The 16,998-nt window shown below is 58.6% G+C and overlaps 1 protein-coding gene across 15 annotated transcripts in view; it reads right to left on the reverse strand.

Annotated features, from left to right (window-relative positions):
- Window positions 1-2,958, reverse strand: part of CACNA1B (calcium voltage-gated channel subunit alpha1 B) — a 179,992-nt gene extending 177,034 nt beyond the window's left edge. For all 15 annotated transcript variants that reach the window (XM_046022836.1, XM_046022834.1, XM_046022833.1 and 12 more), the window contains exons 1-2: window positions 2,564-2,958; window positions 1,539-1,644 (exon numbers count right to left, since the gene is read on the reverse strand). In XM_046022836.1, coding sequence (XP_045878792.1) covers window positions 1,539-1,644; window positions 2,564-2,844 — 387 coding nt within the window. In that variant the 5' untranslated portion in view covers window positions 2,845-2,958. The remainder of the gene's footprint in view (window positions 1-1,538; window positions 1,645-2,563) is intronic.
- Window positions 2,959-16,998: the final 14,040 nt, after the last annotated feature.

Consider the following 16,998-nt stretch of genomic DNA (forward strand, 5'->3'; position numbering starts at 1 on the left):
ACCACCCAGCAGGGACAAGCCTAAGACTGACCACTGTACACCAGCCTCCTTGCTCCCCTGACCCCCCCACCATCTCTTGGCCCGTTTCCTTCTGGCCCTACCCCTGCCAGACGTCCCTGGAGTTACGGCCACGCCCTGGGGCCTGGCAGAGTTTCCCTGCTCTCACTTTCTCTTCTCCAGCCTTCAGAACAGACGCTCACCACAAGCACACACAACACCAGCCTGCACAAGGGGCCCACAGGAAGCCAGCCACCCCTGTCTGGCTCCACAGGAGGCAAGAGGCACCCACAAGGACCACCCCCACTCATGTCTGGCAACTCGGCTGAGCTGCCCTCACACCCCTCCTCTCGCCCAACCCAAACCCCTGGCCTGCAGAAGACTGCTCTGGGAAGCCTCCCGTTCCCTGGCTGTCCACTTCCTTGCCTTCTTTTGGTGCCTTGCCCAAGTGTGAGCACACCCAAATCAGCCTTCCTCTGTCTTCCCTTCCCCAGCCCTGGGCCTGTGATGGCCGGGAGGGGGAGTTTTGGGTGAAGCACTGAACAGTCCCAGTAGCACCTGTCTATCTCCACCAAAGTTAGGGAAAGAAACTGTGGAGAGGATCAATTGCTTGCCAGGGTACAAGGAAAGAGCGATTCTCTTCTCCATGCCCAGTGCCCCTAGGAGAGGCTGGGCTGTCTCTCAGGGACCTTAGAACCTCTAGCAGCTCTCCAGCAGGCCCTCAGACCCCTTCTCCAGACCCCTGCCCCTGCTATTCTCCCTGCCCTCAGGCCTAAGAGCCTACACGAGCCCAGGCAAAGGGATCAGGTCAGGAGGAAAGACTGGGGGCTAGGGGACATAGCCTCACCTTTGAAATGAGGCTCACTGGTCCAGATCACCCTCTGCCCCTCCAGAGACCCTGCCCTGGAGTTCTGACTGTCATGTGCAACAGGAGACTCCACAGGGATCTGCGGAGGTCTTGGCAGGAATGGGTGAAAATGATTTAGGTTGTTTGGGAAGAATGCTTCCCATATGGGGGGGGGAGGGGACATGGGAAAGGGATTCCAAGGAGACAGGAAAGACAACTCTGAAGGATAGGTGGACAGTCCCTAGACCCAAGACCACACCACAGGGACCAAAGACGATCCCAGCCCTGCAGGAAAGGTGGGCAGCCAGAAAGGTGGGCGCTCACAGACCTGACATTTCCCTGGGTCCTTACGAACGCCCCTCCCCCACCCTAGGTTTCCCTTAGTTTCTTGGATCGGGCATAAGGTCGCGGAACTGAACAGCCCACCTGAACAGCCCACCTGAGGTCGGGGCGGCCAGCCGCTGGCTAACGCGGTCTCTCTCGGGCCACGTTCCCTTCAGCGGCGGAGCGGGCTACCCCAGACCTCTAGCCGGGGGGAGGTGTCAGCCGCCTGGGTTCTCTGCTCTTCTCCGCTAAGAAGAGATCACGCAGCCCGAGGAAGCTGAACCAGCCCCAGATCCGAGCCGGCCGCGGAACCAGACAGGCTGCCGCCCCCCCAGCCCCGCCCTCAGGCCCGCGCCGCCACCGCACTCACCAGGCGCTCGGACATGGGCGTCTTGTCCCCGTCCGGGAGGTGCTGCTCCAGCGCCAGCACGATACAATTGGCGATGATGGTGGCCAAGATCATGTACTCGAACGGAGTGCGTGGGTTAAGGAGCGGCCGGGAGGCGCCAAGGGGGAGGGGAGGCGAGGAGGCCGAGCCCCCAGCGCGCCCTGCCGCCGCCAGCGCCCGGCCCCCTCCCGAGGGGCTGAGACCCGCGGGTCGGACGCCCTCCCCGCCCTCCGCGCGCTCCCCTCGGGGCCGCCCCCAGGCGGAGCCTCTGCAGCCCGGGCGGCAGCCGCTCGGCGCGTCCCGGCGGCCGTCAGCACCGCGGACAGCGCCCGCCCCGCGCCGCGCGGCTCCCGCGACCCGAGGGGCTGCAGGAAGGACCCCGCGCAGGCGCACACCCCCGCCGAGAGGCGCGCAGCCACATGCACCTCCACGGGCGCTGGCACCGACATGTCCCCGGAGCCCCGAACGCACGCACGCGCAGCACCTGCAGCCAGGCACGCGCCCGGCTCGCGTCCACACGGCGCTCACACCTACACAGACGCGGATTCGCCCTCGGGTGCCCTCCAGGCGGGCCGCGCGCTCTGCACCCACACCAAGGGAGTGACGGACGAGTCCGGGGACAGGGGGCTCCGCCCAGTGTCCATCCCGCTCCCGCAGCCGCCGCCACCACGACCGCACGCGCGCGCGCGCGCGCTCACACTCAAACACACGCACACGCGGCGCGCGGAGGGTCCCGGAGCCCCGCCCCGCCCCCTCCTCGCCGAGAGCCGCGTCCCCGATCCGCCTCTCCCCAGGTCGCACCCTCCTCCCGACCCCGGGAAAGATGGCCACTGGGCGCCGCACGGGACCCGCCCCAGCCCGGCCTCCCCCCCACCCCCCGCCACCCCCGCCCAGGCCGCCCCTCCCAGACCCGCCGGGGCGCGGACGCTGGACGCCGCCCCGGTCCCCGTCCCCTCGACCTCGGACGGTCCCCCGGCCCCCGCGCGGCCCGGCCCCCGGCAGGATATGGCCACTCGGTGATGCGCTTGGCGTATTTGCGGACGACGTTGTCTTCGCTGAAGACGAAGAGCGAGCGGTTGACGGTGAAGCAGTTCTGCTTGACCGGGATGGGGTTGTACAGCGCCATGGTCCGCGCGCGCTGCGCGATCGACTGCTTGTAGAGGACCCGCTGGCCCGGCTGCAGCCCCCCCGGGCCCGGGCCGCCCGGGCCGCCCGCCCCGCCGCCCCGAGCCCGCTCCCCACCGGCGCCCCCATAGCGGCTGCCCAGCTCGTCCCCGAAGCGGACCATGGTTCCCGGGCGCCGCGCGCATCCCCCGGCCCGGCGGCCCCGGCAGGGAGGGCGCGGGGCGCACCAGCCAGGCGCTCGGAGCGGAGCAGCAGCGGAGCCGCGGGACCCGCACCGGACCTCGCCCGGCCCCGCCGCCGCACCCGACTCGGCCGCCCGCACCACGCCCTATAAGGGGCCGGTCACGTGGCGGCGCCCGGCCAATCTGCGCTCGCCCCGCCCGCCCGCCCGCCACCCGCCCCGCCCCCAGTTGGCCGCCCCCGCCCGGTCCCCCGCGGCCAGTCCCGGCCGCCAGCGCTCTGGGCTGCGCCTCGGCCCCCGGGCCTCGGGGCTGAGCCCAGCCGGGGAGCGTGCGCCGTCTGCGCGTCCCGCCTCGTGCCCGGCCGGGCCCTGGCCGGATGCCGAACCCGGCAGGGGCGCCCGGGAGCCGGGCGGGGCTGGGAGTCCTCGACGGACCGCCGCTGAGCTGAGCGGCCCCAGTGGACCCTTCCTCTGACCCTCGGAGCTGGAGACGTCACAGCCGTGAGAAGCTCCAGCCCGGGCCGCGGAGGGTTAGACCCCCGGCTCCCCATGCTGCTTTCCACACCTCACTCCGCTTGCTGCGGGCCGGCGGCCTCCTCCAAGATGCTGGCCCCGGGCCCTGTCCTGCCGTCCTTTCCGAGTCTTGCACATCCTCCCAGACCATGTTCTCAACTCCTGGGCTTGGGTTTTCAGGATGCACAGCTCTGCCCTGGGGCCCCTCAGCCCTCGGTCATATCCTAGGCCTTCCTGTCAACACGCACTGAAGGGTCCCAACATCTCAGCTGAGAGACTGCTTCGTTCCACCGCCCAGTCAATAAAAGCTGAAGCGAGCCTGCTGTGTGCCATCCATCCATCCACCCATCCACCCATTCACCGTTCATCCCTCCAGAGACTCCACTAAACCCCTGTTAGATGCCTGCAGGGAGCTCACATTCTTACACAAGGAATGAAAAATGCCTCCATAGTGGTTATTGGTGCCAGACGCTACCCCACTCCATGCACAATTTGTTCATTGCGTCCTCACGACATTCAGATAAGAAGCCTCCTGGAATCACTTCCAGGAAGAATCCCTCTGGCTCGTGAGTGGGGAACAGACTTCGGGAGGCCGGGGTGTGTCCACCCAGGGTGCATTCAGATGTAAGCAAAGCCAGATCTCACCTGTTACAGTTTTAACCTCACTTACTAAAAAGGCATGAAGCATGCCATTTCAGGAGCACAAACTCTTTCCATCCTTCCTCCCTCCCAAAAAGTCGCAATGCATACTTTTTGTCATGCTTGTCACCTTATGGCCCAACGTGGCTACCAAAGCCCAAAGCCTCCCATCTTGATACCACCATCTCAAATGAAAGAAGGGGCAGGTGTAAAAAAGACATCTGTTTTAAAGAAAACATAGAACATCCTTTTATAACAAACAAAAGGTTCCTCAGCAGCTCACCAGAAAACATCTCTTTAAATTCGTTTGGGCAGATCTGGACCACAGACCACTCCTGATTTCAAGAGGGTGGGGAAGTGGACGTACAGCAAAGGGACTAGGACTGACATTACACACTGAGGCACCATGTAGTGACCCCAGACATGAACAGGGGCCGCTTAGCTGCAAAATGGAAGGGAAGATCACAGGGAGGCTACCAAAAGGCCTGTCACTGGGAAAAACTGAGAGGTCTTTGACAGCAGCCCAAAGGAGAGATGGTGTCTGGTTGGGAAGCGTCATGCCCAGGGGCTCTCCTGTGCAGCTGGCTGGACGGCTGGTGTTGCTGTGAGACTTGCGGGGGAAGGCATGGACACTCTTAGATTTTTACCTGACCGGTCCTCTTCGCTGGAACAGGGAAATGAGGGAAGAGCTTATGGAGCACAGGGTGAGGATTGGGAATTTTGTATTTGACATTAAAGTGGAGGTGTTGAGTAGGCAGTTGGACACTGCCAGGGAGGTGCGGACAATAGGTCGCGGATGCTTCGTGTCTGCCCCTCCCATTCTCTCTGCCCTTCCCCGCTCTGCTCGGGGCCCGCGCTGCCCTGCGTAGACTGCATCAGCCCACTCCCTTGACATCCGGCTCTCGGCTGTACTTGGCAGATGGGGAGCACCAGCAGGTCCTTGGAGGAAGAAAAGAACAAAGTCAAGGTGTGTACCCACCCCACCCCAGCTCTCTCCTGCTGGCTCGCCTGGGGCTGGCATAGCCTCAGCCCAAGGTTCCAGCTTCTGTCAGCGCCTTCGGGTTCCTGCTCCCGCTCCTCGTTTCTGCAGGCCGGGGAGTGGTGCCAGTGCCCCGAGCCCGGAGCCCCTCGAGGTCTTGTTACACCCTGCACAGATCAAGGTCCGCAGTCCCTCTGAGTGTGTCACCTGTCCGACCGCTGCCCGAAGCAGCGCTCATCGCTGAGGGGTAAGTGGAGGCAGAGAGCAAGAGCCCGGGGGAGAAGGGGGGCTCTCAGAAGAACAAAGTGGGTGAAAAGGAGCCTGAGAATGAGCAGGCAGCGAATTCGAGGAGGGAAGGGTCAGGAGAGTCCAGTTTCCAGGGCCACGGGAAGAACATGTCAGAAAGAGGTCACCCTCGCCTACCAAATACTGCTGAGCATCCGGAGAGAGAAAGGCCAACACTCAGTCCCTAGCACAACGGGACAGAAGAACCTGTTGCCTGAGAACGGCAGCCTCCACACAAGAGGGAGACACAGTCGAAGTGTGTAAGCCCGGAGATTCACAGACCTGTACTCCTGGGGATAAAAATGCGTTATATGTTTATTAAAAAGAGTGAGACACAGCCTGAGTGCAGTGGAGTAACGAAGACCACCCACAAGGACCCGCATACAGCAGGGGCACATGCCCTGTGCGGTGAGTTTTTCTGCAAAGGGGGCGTCAGAAAATGGTGCCGTCCCGCTACAGAGAAGTCCGGCACTTCAGGAGTTTGTGTACTTGTTTTTTGATTTTTTTAAAAAGATTTTTATTTATTTATTTGACCGAGAGAGATCACAAGTAGGCAGAGAGGCAGGCAGATGGGGGTGGGGGGAGAAGCAGGTTCTCCGCGGAGCAGAGAGCCCGATGTGGGGCTCGACCCCAGGACCCTGAGATCACGACCTGAGCCGAAGGCAGAAGCTGTAACCCACTGAGCCACCCAGGTACCCCATGTGCTTGTTTTCTTAAGATGGGATGTTACTGGGCTTTATATGGGTCTTGGAAAATCTGGCACAGCAGGACGGGGCTGCTGCCTGGTGGCGGCAAGAGGGCACAGGATGCCGGAGGGTCACTGGCTACAGCAGAGAGGAGTCCGGCCAAGGGACCGCCGGCCCAAGCGGGGATTGGTAGGTTGACTGGGGGGAGGAGGAGAACCCACTGCTCTACTTTCTCAGTGAGAGAAGCAACAAGGTGACCCACCAAGAGGGAGAAGGGGCTTTGCAGGTCGGGAGGTGGAGGGACAGGTGGAAATGCTCAGGGGAGGGACGAGGAAGAGAACCACTGTGGAACGTGGTGGCCGTTCTGAGCTGAGTGGGGTGCGGAGGGAAGTGTCTTTGGGAGTGAGGAAGTTAGCACGGGGTTGGGAGGCTGGAGCCTGTGACCCTTGATGGCACTTCTTCCTCCCCGGGCCCTCTCACTCAGCTGTCCCACACTCCCCTCGAGACCTCAGTGCGTCCTGCTCCCCAGGCCCCTCTTTTCCTGCCAGGGCTCCCTGGCCCCTCACCCTCTGTCTTACTCACTGGCAGGTGTCCCACCTCGAACTACCGGGGCACGCCCCTGAGGCTCCAGCTGCCACAGAAGGTCGTGCTGGACAGACTGGTGTCATCACAGTCCCCCCAAGGGAGGCTTCAGGGGTCGCTGTATTGGTCCTGCCCCGGGCTTGGCAACTTCGTTGTCATCAGGCTCTACTGTCCTTGAAACTCGGCCCTGCCTGTTCGTGGAAGGTAGAGACCTTGCCCCCTTCGCCCCACTGTACCTAGAAGGCCAGCACCTCCCAGCATCTCCTACAGATGGTCGTCCCCTTCTCCCTGCCCAGCGGCGCGGAGATACAGTCGACGCGGACACTGAACAGTGCGACGATGGGACACGTGTGTGTATCAGACTTGATCACCGTGGTCAGGTGAGTTCACATGTCCATCATCGCACACAGTTCCTTTTCCTTCTGTTGTGGTAAGAAGGCTTCATGAAGATAATTGGAAGTTTATACCTTTTGACCAACATCTCCCCATTTCCCCCCTCCCCGCCCTTGGCACCACCATCCTGCTCTGTTTCTGTGAGTTCAGCCTTTCCAGAGGCCACGCGTCAGTGAGATGGTACGGCACCTGTCTTTCTCCATCTGGCGTGCTTCATGCAGCTCGATGCTCTCGAGGATCATCCGCGTCGTCAGGGCTGGCAGGATTTCCTTCCTTTCCATGACCGGACTCAGACATCTCACCGCAAGTATATCTCACATCTCCTCTCTCCATTCACATGTAAATAGAGACGGACGCTTGTTCCCTATCCCATATGCCGTTGTGAGCATGGGGTGCAGACGTCTTCCTAAGATCCCAGTTTCACTTCCTTAATTATAGCCCTAGAAGTGGGATCACTGGGTCATTCGGCAGCTCTATTTTTAATTTCGGGGACGTCCGTGCTGTCTGCCATGGCTGCACCAGTTCGCATTCCCACCAGCAGGGCACGAGGGCTCCCCTTCTTCCACACCCCCCCCCCGACACCTGATGTCTCCTGTCTGTTCGGCAGTGGCCATCTTTTATTTTTTTTAAAGATTTTATTTATTTATTTGACAGACAGAGATCACAAGTAGGCAGAGAGGCAGGCAGAGAGAGAGAGGAGGAAGCAGGCTCCCCGCTGAGCAGAGAGCCCGATGCGGGGCTCGATCCCAGGACCCTGAGATCATGACCCGAGCCGAAGGCAGAGGCTTTAACCCACTGAGTCACCCAGGCGCCCAGGCACTGGCCATCTTTTTTTTTTTTTTAAAGATTTTATTTATTTATTTGACAGAGAGAGATCACAAGTAGGCAGAGAGGCAAGCAGAGAGAGTGAGAGGGAAGCAGGCTCCCTGCCGAGCAGAGAGCCCGATGCGGGACTCGATCCCAGGACCCTGAGATCATGACCTGAGCCGAAGGCAGTGGCCCAAACCACTGAGCCACCCAGGCGCCCCGGCACTGGCCATCTTAATAGATGGGACGGCTCCCGGTGCTTTCGATCTGCGTTCTTCTGATGGTTCATGGTGCTAGGGACCTTTTCATGTACTTGTTGGCTATTTGTATATCTTCTTTGGGAAAATGTCTGTTCAGGTCCTTTGCCCATTTTAAAATTGGATTCTTTGGGTTTTCTTGCTTTTGAGTTATACAATATTTGATAGTGACCCCTTATCAGATGTTTTCTCCCACTTTGTAAGTTGCCCTTTCATTTTGTTGGTTTCTTTTGCTGTGCAGTTTTTTATTTTTTTATTAAAGATTTTTTTTAAGATTTTTATTTGTTTGACAGAGAGAGAGACAGTGAGAGAGGGAATATAAGCAGGGGGAGTGGGAGAAGGAGACGCAGGCTCCCTGCAGGGCTTGATCCTAGGACCCCAGGATCATGACTTGAGCCAAAGGCAGGTGCCCAACCGACCGAGCCCCCCAGGCATCCCAGATTATTTTATCTACATCTATGAAAAATGTCATTGGAATTTTGATAGAGATTGCATTTAATTTAGAGATGGCTTTGGGTAGAATGGACATTTTGACAGTATTGACTCTTCTGATCCGTGAACACAGGGTGTGTGTGTGTGTGTGTGTGTGTGTGTGTGTGTGTATGTGTCTATGCGCACAGTGGGGGGCTTTTCATTTATTTGCATCTTCTTCAATATCCTATAGTTTTCAATGTACAGATCTTTCATCTCCTTGGTTAAATGTATTCCTAAGTGTCTCATGGTTTTGATGTATGAATGTACATGAGATGACCCCTTTCTAGATACCCGTATGTGTTGGGTTCCCATATGGGGATGGGAGAAGGGGGAACTAAGAGGAATTTCATTTGTTTTTGTATAATTAATATTTTTTTAAGTAATAAAGGTAAATAAAACAGGAAGCCAATACTCCTGTACCTCCAACTTATCTGCACCCCTCAGTGTTCAAACACGGGGCCACCCCTTTCTGATTTAGTGCCCCACACGCCCCTTTGCATGCCCCCACCCGCTCTTGGCACCCTCCCAAATTGTTCCCATATTGCTATTTACTTTTTTTTTTTTTTAAGATTTTATTTATTTATTTGTTAGAGGGAGAGAGAGAGATCACGCACACAAGCAGGCAGAGAGGCAGGCAGAGGCGGAGAGAGAAGCAGGCTTCCCACCCGAGCAAGGAGCCCGATGCAGGACTTGATCCCAGGACCCTGGGATCATGACCTGAGCTGAAGGCAGCGGCTTAACCCACTGAGCCACCCAGGTGTCCCTCTATTTACTTTTTAAAATCAAACAAGAAGTACATGCAAATGATAAAATATGCATAAGGTTGAAATAACCCACCAACCAGCTTAGGAAATAGACCCAGGATACCCCAGGAAGCCCCTGCGTGCCCCCCGACTTGCGCTTCCCACAGAGGCCACTGCTTGCTGGACCTAATGGTAACGCTTCTCTCCCCCCGTGTCCCGGCACAGCCTCTGCGTCGCTCTCCACGCTGCTGATAGAACTGAGCTGTACACACACCCTCCGCAACTCTGTTCCCACTCGATACTCTGCTGTCATTCCAGAGAGCTGTGAGTCATCTGTTGTCTCACATATATTAGTCTGTTGTACAATTTGTCCATTTTCCTTTGATGTAGACACGCTGTGTCTACATCTCCATTATGTTTTCTACTATTTCAAAGAATTCTCCGATAAACATCTAGTATAGTTCTCCTGGTATATGGACAAGAAGCTCCGGGAGACCCAAATCAAGGAGAGGGATTGTGAAGCCATGGGGCAGGGTACCCCTAGACGAGTGCCCAGAGGTACTAATGCTGGATGCTCCTTCAGCATCCCCCCAACACTCTGGTATTATCAGGACAATATGTCTATCCAGTGGGCATTTCCAGTATCTCACTATGGCTTTTACCCTGCATTCCCTTGGTTACCCATACGGTCGGGCAGCTTCTCCTGTTCATCACGCATCCACGACTCCCCGTGATCAAACACCCTTCAAATCTTCATCTTCAACGAGGTCACCTTTCTCCGTATTGACTTGTCGAAGTCCTTCCATGTTCTTGTATGAGCCTGTCAGGTGTAAGTGTTGGAAAGCCTTCTCTCATTTGTGATGCAGACGTACTCGTTATGATGTAACCTAAATCTACCCAGTTTTTCCTTTATGTTTTGGGATTTTTGAATCATAAGAAATTCTTCCTCAATTTTCTGTTGTGAAGATACTCTCTTGGAATGTTATTTTAGAATGTTGAGTACACTCTCCTATATTCTTTCCTAAAATTTATACATTTGCTTCTTGCATTTTAAACCACACTCAACTGATCTTTCTGTATGCTGTAAGGAAGGAATCTACTTTAATTTTTTATATAATTGAATTGTCAGAACACCATTGGTTGAAAAGCACTCTTTCCCCCCTTCAAAGTCAGCTTCTTCCTACAGCAGAGTTTTGTGTATGTGTGGGTCTGTCCCTCGGGTTCTCAGTTCCCCTCGCATGACGGCTCTGTCTCTGGGCCAGCACCATACTATGTTAATATATAAAACCTACCTGGATTTTCTCCTGCAGGAGAAATTTTGCTATTCTTGGTACTCTTTTGTCTATGTAATTTTTAGAATCAAACTTGTCAGTGTATGCAAACAAACACACACAATGGGCTTTTGACGGGAATTGCATAGACTCAAAAGATCAGTGCTGGGGGGACGGGGGAGTGCCTGGGTGGTACAGTGGGTTGTGTCCAATTCTTGATTTTGGCTCAGGTCATGATCTCAGGATCATGAGACGCAACCCCACATGGGGCTCCACGATGGACATGGAGTCTGCTTGGGCTTCTCCCTCTCCTCTGTCCCTCCCACTCCCCAACTCCTTTCCCTCTTGCACTTTAAAAAAAAATAAGTAAAAGGATCAATTAGGGGAAAATAAAATCCTTGTGATACTGAGACTCTCAATGCAGGAGCAAAATACGTATCTTCGTTTATCTGCGCGGTCTTTAGTTATTTCAAAAAGCTTTATCATTTTCTCCATAAATTAGGTCCTGCATTTATATGAGCTTTATTCTGCCGTGCTTTACATTTTTATGCTATAATAAAAGATTCCATTTTTAAAGTCACATTTTCTGTTGCTCATATTTGGAAATGCAGCTTTCTTTGTATAAGCAACATTGATAGATAAGTTTTCTGCTTAATTCTAAACATTTATTGTTACATTTATTTTCTATGTAGATAATATTGAAAAAATAAGTTCATTTCTCCTTTTCCAATTCTTGTATCTTGTGTTTCTTTTTATCTTCCCGTGCCAGCTGGTACAATGATGTCCCAAAATGTGACAGTGGGCACACTGGCTCATTCCCCATCTTAAAATACTCTCAACCTTTCACCAGGAAGCGTTTGCTAAGTCCCTTATGAAAAGTAGGTGCCTTCACCAGATCAGGAAATTCTCCTTTAGTCTTAATTTCAAGGAGTTTTATCATGAATAGATGAATCTTACCAAATGCCTTTCTACGTTAGCACAGTCCTCTGAATTTTCTCCTATATGCTGAGACGGCGGCTCACAGTAATTGATTTCCTGGAGGGAAACCACCCTCTCCGTCCCAGGGTGGGTCAGACTTGGTCGTGACTGATTATTGTCTTGAGGTGCTAGTGAGATTTGGTTTACTAACAACTGGTCTGAAGTTTCCACCGCTGGTCTCTGAACAACATCACCCTGCAGTTCCCTTCTTGCCGCCATTCCTACCAGAGTCTGGTATCGAGGTTATGCTGTCCTTTGAGTTGGGGAGCATTTTTTTTTTTAAGATTTTATTTATTTATTTGACAGATAGAGATCACAAGGAGGCAGAGAGGCAGGCAGAGAGAGAGAAGAGGAAGCAGGCTCCCTGCTGAGCAGAAAGCCCGACGCGGGACTCGATCCCAGGACCCTGAGATCATGACCTGAGCCGAAGGCAGAGGCTTAACCCACTGAGCCACTCAGGCGCCCCTTGGGGAGCATTTCTATAGAGAATTTGTACTTTGAAAATTTAGTGGAGCTCAATGGCTCGGGATGATGTTTTGTGATTTTATTTTTTAAGATTTTATTTGACAGAGAGAGATCACAAGTAGGCAGAGAGGCAGGCAGAGGGAGAGGGGGAAGCAGGCTCTCTTCCGAGCAAGGAGCTCGATGCGGGGCTCGATCCCAGGACCCTGGGATCCTGACCTGAGTCAAAGGCAGAGGCTTAACACACTGAGTCACCCAGGGGCCCCTTCTTTATGATTTTAATTACTGATCTTCTATCTTTAAAGGTTATAACTGTTCAGATTTTCTATCTCCTCTTGGGTCAGTTTGATTCAGCTCTATTTTTCTAGAAATGTACTAGCCCGAAGTTCTTCATATCATCCTTTTTATCTATGTTGTTCCTATGGCTGTGTTTGCTTTTAAGTCCCTATTATTACTTACGAATTTTCCTCTCTCCCGCTCTCAATCTTTCTGGAGGTTTTCTATTTTTATTAATCTTGTCAAAGAACCAACTGATTGCCTCTATTGTGTGTGTGTTCTTCTGTTTCATTACTCTCTCTTTATTTTTCCTCTCCTCTCCTTTGCTTTGGGCTTATTCAATTCTTCCAGTGGATGATTAGCAATTAATTTTTGGCCTTTCTTAAAAGAAACAGACACAGGACATTATTGCTATTATTTTAAACAGTTGTGGTTGCCATGAAAAACAGGAATCCTCAAACTGCAAGAAACATGATTCACAAGGGGCTCAGCGGATATGCTCAAATCCATCAGGGCCTTTGTGCAGTGGCCACGCTTCTTGCTTCTTCGGGTGGAGGACTCCATGCTGGGTTTACTGAGCCAGTCAGATGCTCAGTGACACCCAGCCTTCTGTCACTCTTGTCACCGGGAGTCAGAGCTGCACCCGTCAGATCGCTCCCCCCCAGTCCCTCCCCACCTCTCAATTTATTTCCATTAATAGTATCTTTTATCACCTAATACCGTCTAATAAAATCCTTGTACTTTTAATCCCATTTACATCACGAACTCCGAAAACATCACGCTAACTGAAAGAAGCCAGAAATAAGAAGCCCCATCACATGATTCTATTCTATGGAATGTTTCCAGAGTACGGAAATCTGTAGGGACAGAAAGGTGCTTAGTGGGTGCCAGTGGGGGAGGAGCCGAAGGAGAGGGCTTGATGATAGGCGTGGGGTTTCTTTTTGGAATGATGACATTTTTCTGAAATTAGATATTGGTGATGATTCCATTTTATTGTGAATTTATTAAATATCACGAATCATACATTTTAGTATGGTTAAAATGGTGACCTTTATGTTAAGAAGTTTTACCTTAATAAAAGGTTTTAAATAAAAAATGCACGTAATTTCAAAAAGTAAAGCCCTCAGCCCCCTTCCATCTGCGTTCTTCAGTGCGGCCACCTTCCACCTGTCGGACCAGCGCTGCGATGGAGTAACACTGTGGCCCTGTCTTGGGGCCTTTCTGCAGCCAAAGCGCCCTTCAGACCCGAACAGCATCACTGCCCTCCCTGCGCCGCTCCGGGCTCTCTCGTGGCCCCGCTCAGCCGCCAGCCCCGCCCGCCTCACCCACCTCGCCACTCGCAAGTCCGCACGCGGGCTCGCGCCGCCCCTGCCTGGACAACCGGTCCGCACCTCGGGTCCCAGCGGCGGCCGCGGAACAGCTCCGGTCCGGCGCGGCGCCCGCACGTGCTGCTGGAGCGTCTGCGCGCGACCCCGGCACCGCCGGCTGGGAGGGAAGCCCGGAGGACGCGAGGCCGGGGCTCCGCTGGGCCGGCGCTGGGGACGGGGAGCGAAACGGCTCCATCCTTCCCCCGCCCGGGCCAGCACACCGCCCTGCCGTCCCTCCTCCGCCGCCCCGGCCGCGTGGGGGCTGCTCCCTGTCCCTTCTCCTCAGCAGCCACTTCCCGAAGCCCCGTGTCCACCCCATCGCTCTCCCTGTGACCTTCGAGATCCAAGCTGCGAGCGGCCCGGGAGTGGCCGCGGCCTCCCTCCAGCCCTCCCGCCCGGCTGGGGCCCCGGGCTCCCGCGGCGCGTCCCCGCCCCCACCCTTCCCGTTAGCGCCTCGGTCACCGGCCGCGTGGGACGCCGCGGACCTTTCGGGGCAGGAGCGCTTGGTGGCGGGGCTGCTGTCCTCTCTGCGGCCGGCGACGCTGGGCGGCGTCCCTCCGAGGCCAGCCGACCTGCAGGCCCTTCGCTTGTCCCCGTGTTCCCGGATCCAGCAACGTCGCCGGGCGGCCGGGGCGGCCCCGCGAGAACCACCCCGACCCCCGCCGTCTGCCCTGCGGCTGACGCCTGCGGACGCCCTTGCTTCGCGGCCTGTCCCCGGAGCAGCGGGGCTGGAGCAAGACACACGGCGGGAAGCGACCAGCCGGCGGACGAGCCAACCGCGAACAGCAGAGCGAAAAGAAACGACACGGAAAGGCCGAGCGGAGAGCCGCCCGGCCGGACACCCCGGAAGGCGACGTCCCCAGGGGCGCGGCGGGCACGGGCCGCCGGGAACTTCCGCTTCGAGGCGGAAACGGAAACCCCCGAAGCTCCTTCCAGGAGCGCCACGAAGGCTCGTCTCGGAGCCCAGCGCGAGGCGACCGCGCGCCTCTGGGACACGCTCCGACGCGAAGACAAGGGCCCAGGACGCTCTTTCAGACCCACGAGGTCCCCGGGAAGAGGCCAAGAACGCGAGACGCCCGTCGCTTCACGGTGACGCTCGAGCGCGGCCACGAAGGGATCCGCAGCGGCGTAAGGCAGAGCCGGGGGCACCAAGGCCCCGACGGGGTCACCAGGGGCACGGGCGCCCGCGGGGGCTGCGGGCCCTGCCAGCTGGAGCGGCGAGGCCGCGGCCACCGTCCCCAGCAGCAGCGCCGCCGCCCGTCGAGGAGGGGCCAGTCCCCGCCGCGCGGTCAGCAGTCTCGCGGCGTCTGGGCGCAGAGAGCACGGAGCGGCCGAGTCCGGCAACGGCGGGGGGTGTTTCGACGTGAAAGATGCGGATGTTCTCGAAGCTTCGCCGTGAGGAAGCCGCCGGGCTGACTGGGCTTCGGACTGCTCCCGCCCTGCAGGCGTTTACAGCGCGTTTCCTGCCCTGTGGGAGCGTGAGGGGCCCCGACGCGCGGCCGGAAGGGGAGGGCGCGGCCGGAAGGGGAGGGCGCGGCCGGAAGGGGAGGGCGCGGCCGGAAGGGGAGGGCGCGGCCGGAAGGGGAGGGCGCGGCCGGAAGGGGAGGGCGCGGCCGGAAGGGGAGGGCGCGGCCGGAAGGGGAGGGCGCGGCCGGAAGGGGAGGGCGCGGCCGGAAGGGGAGGGCGCGGCCGGAAGGGGAGGGCGCTCGCAGACCGGGAGATCGGCCGCGAGGCCGGGGCGGGAAGCAGAGTCCGTAGCCGCGTTCGGAATCGCCGGCTTCGACTTGGAAGAACACGGAACCCCGGGCTCAGAGAGGCAGAGGCGCCCAGAAGGCCGGGCTCCGAGAGCCACCGCGAAGGGCCCGTCACCGCAGAGCGGGCGGGGTGAGCGCGCGGCGGAGTCGGGTTCAGGTTTGCGCCGCCCCGCAGCCCGCCAGGTGCGCGACGACGTCCGTCCGGAGACTCCGCGCAGGTGCCTTCGTCACCGAGGACTAGCGACCCCAGCCCGCGCCGAGTCCTGACCCGCCCGCTGCGGAGGGTCCCGCCTCGTCGGTCGGGGCGCGGGCGCCGAGGAGGTCCACGGGAGCTTCCTGGAGGAGGACCGCAGAGAAGCCCGCCGCGTCGGCTCCTCCGCCACCCGCGACTTCCCCGTAGCGGGCGGTGCCGTGTGGCGGCGTCTGACCCGCGGCGGAACGTCCCGAGAATCCGAGTCCGAGCTCCCAGCCCTGCCGCCGCGTCCACGGCCCGGAGGCCACGTTCTCGACCCTTCGTCGCCGCAGCGGTCTTCACGGCGTGTCCCCGGAGTGGCCTGCGGGCCCTGCTCAGCCCCGGGGAGCGGGTCCTCTGCCGCGGACGGCGCGCCCGCCGCTGGGACACGGGCCGGGCCGAGCTCCTCAGAGCCCGTTTCTCCCAGACCCCGGTCCGGCCCGTGACGGCGGCCTCTTCCCCTGGGCGCGGCGCGTGTGCGGCGGCCTCCGGAGCGACGGATCCTTTCCAGGAGGCTCCCGGCCTGCTTGGCCCAGACCCGTCTGAGGAGCCGCCGCAGCCTCGCGCAGTCGATGCTCCCCGCGGACCTGGAGGCGGAGCGCGCTCGTCCGCGGGGCTGCGGGCCGGCGGGAAGCCTCCGCCGGGGCGCCGCGGCCTGGGGGCGCTGACGTGCAGCGGGAGTCCGTCTCCGGGGGCAGCGGGCGCGCCGTCCCCACGGGCCCGGGGACTTTTGGAAAGTCGCGGACACTGCCCTTGACTTCGGTCACCTGCCGGCTCGGCCCCTGGCAAGAGCCGGCCCGTCCGCGGAAGCCCTGCGGCCCGCGGCCCTCCCTCGCCCTGACCGCCCTGCGCGGCATCTTCCCCGACACGGCGCCGCTCCGTGGGCACCGACGGCTGTTGCCGAGGCTCGTGGGGCTGGTGAGCGAGCCCGGCCGCTCCGGCGGGTTAGCCCGGGCTTCCGCCTGCCGCCTCCCATCCGGGACTCGGCGTCGCTCCGTCAACGTCGGGAGCCACCGTTTGCCGCCGCCGACTGCCCCGCGGCCTCTGCTCTCCTCAGCCGGCGCGGACTGCGGGGCCGGGACCTCGCTCTGGGCGGGGAGCTGCGGCTGGCCCTCCCCCCGGTGCGTCCTCCGCGTCTACAGCAAGGCCGGGCCACTCTCTTCGCCCGTGTTCTCGGCAGCGGCCTCTGCGTTCATGGTGTGGCCGCCCGCCGGTGTGGGAGCCCAGCGACTCTGTGGGCTTTCCTCCCTCCGCAGGATCGCTTTGGGCTCCGGATCTGAAGGGAGAGCGTGTGGCTCTTCCTTTCACCTGAGTGACCATCGTGGGGCTCCTGACTGGTCCCATCTCAGGGCTGTTGCGTCTCAAGGAACAGGGGGGCCTGAGGAAGGGACAGAGAGGGGGACCCACTGTGCCCTGGGGCAGTCAGAGCCCACACGAC

The sequence above is a fragment of the Meles meles genome, chromosome 11 (assembly GCF_922984935.1).
Source record: "Meles meles chromosome 11, mMelMel3.1 paternal haplotype, whole genome shotgun sequence".
Taxonomy (NCBI): domain Eukaryota; kingdom Metazoa; phylum Chordata; class Mammalia; order Carnivora; family Mustelidae; genus Meles; species Meles meles.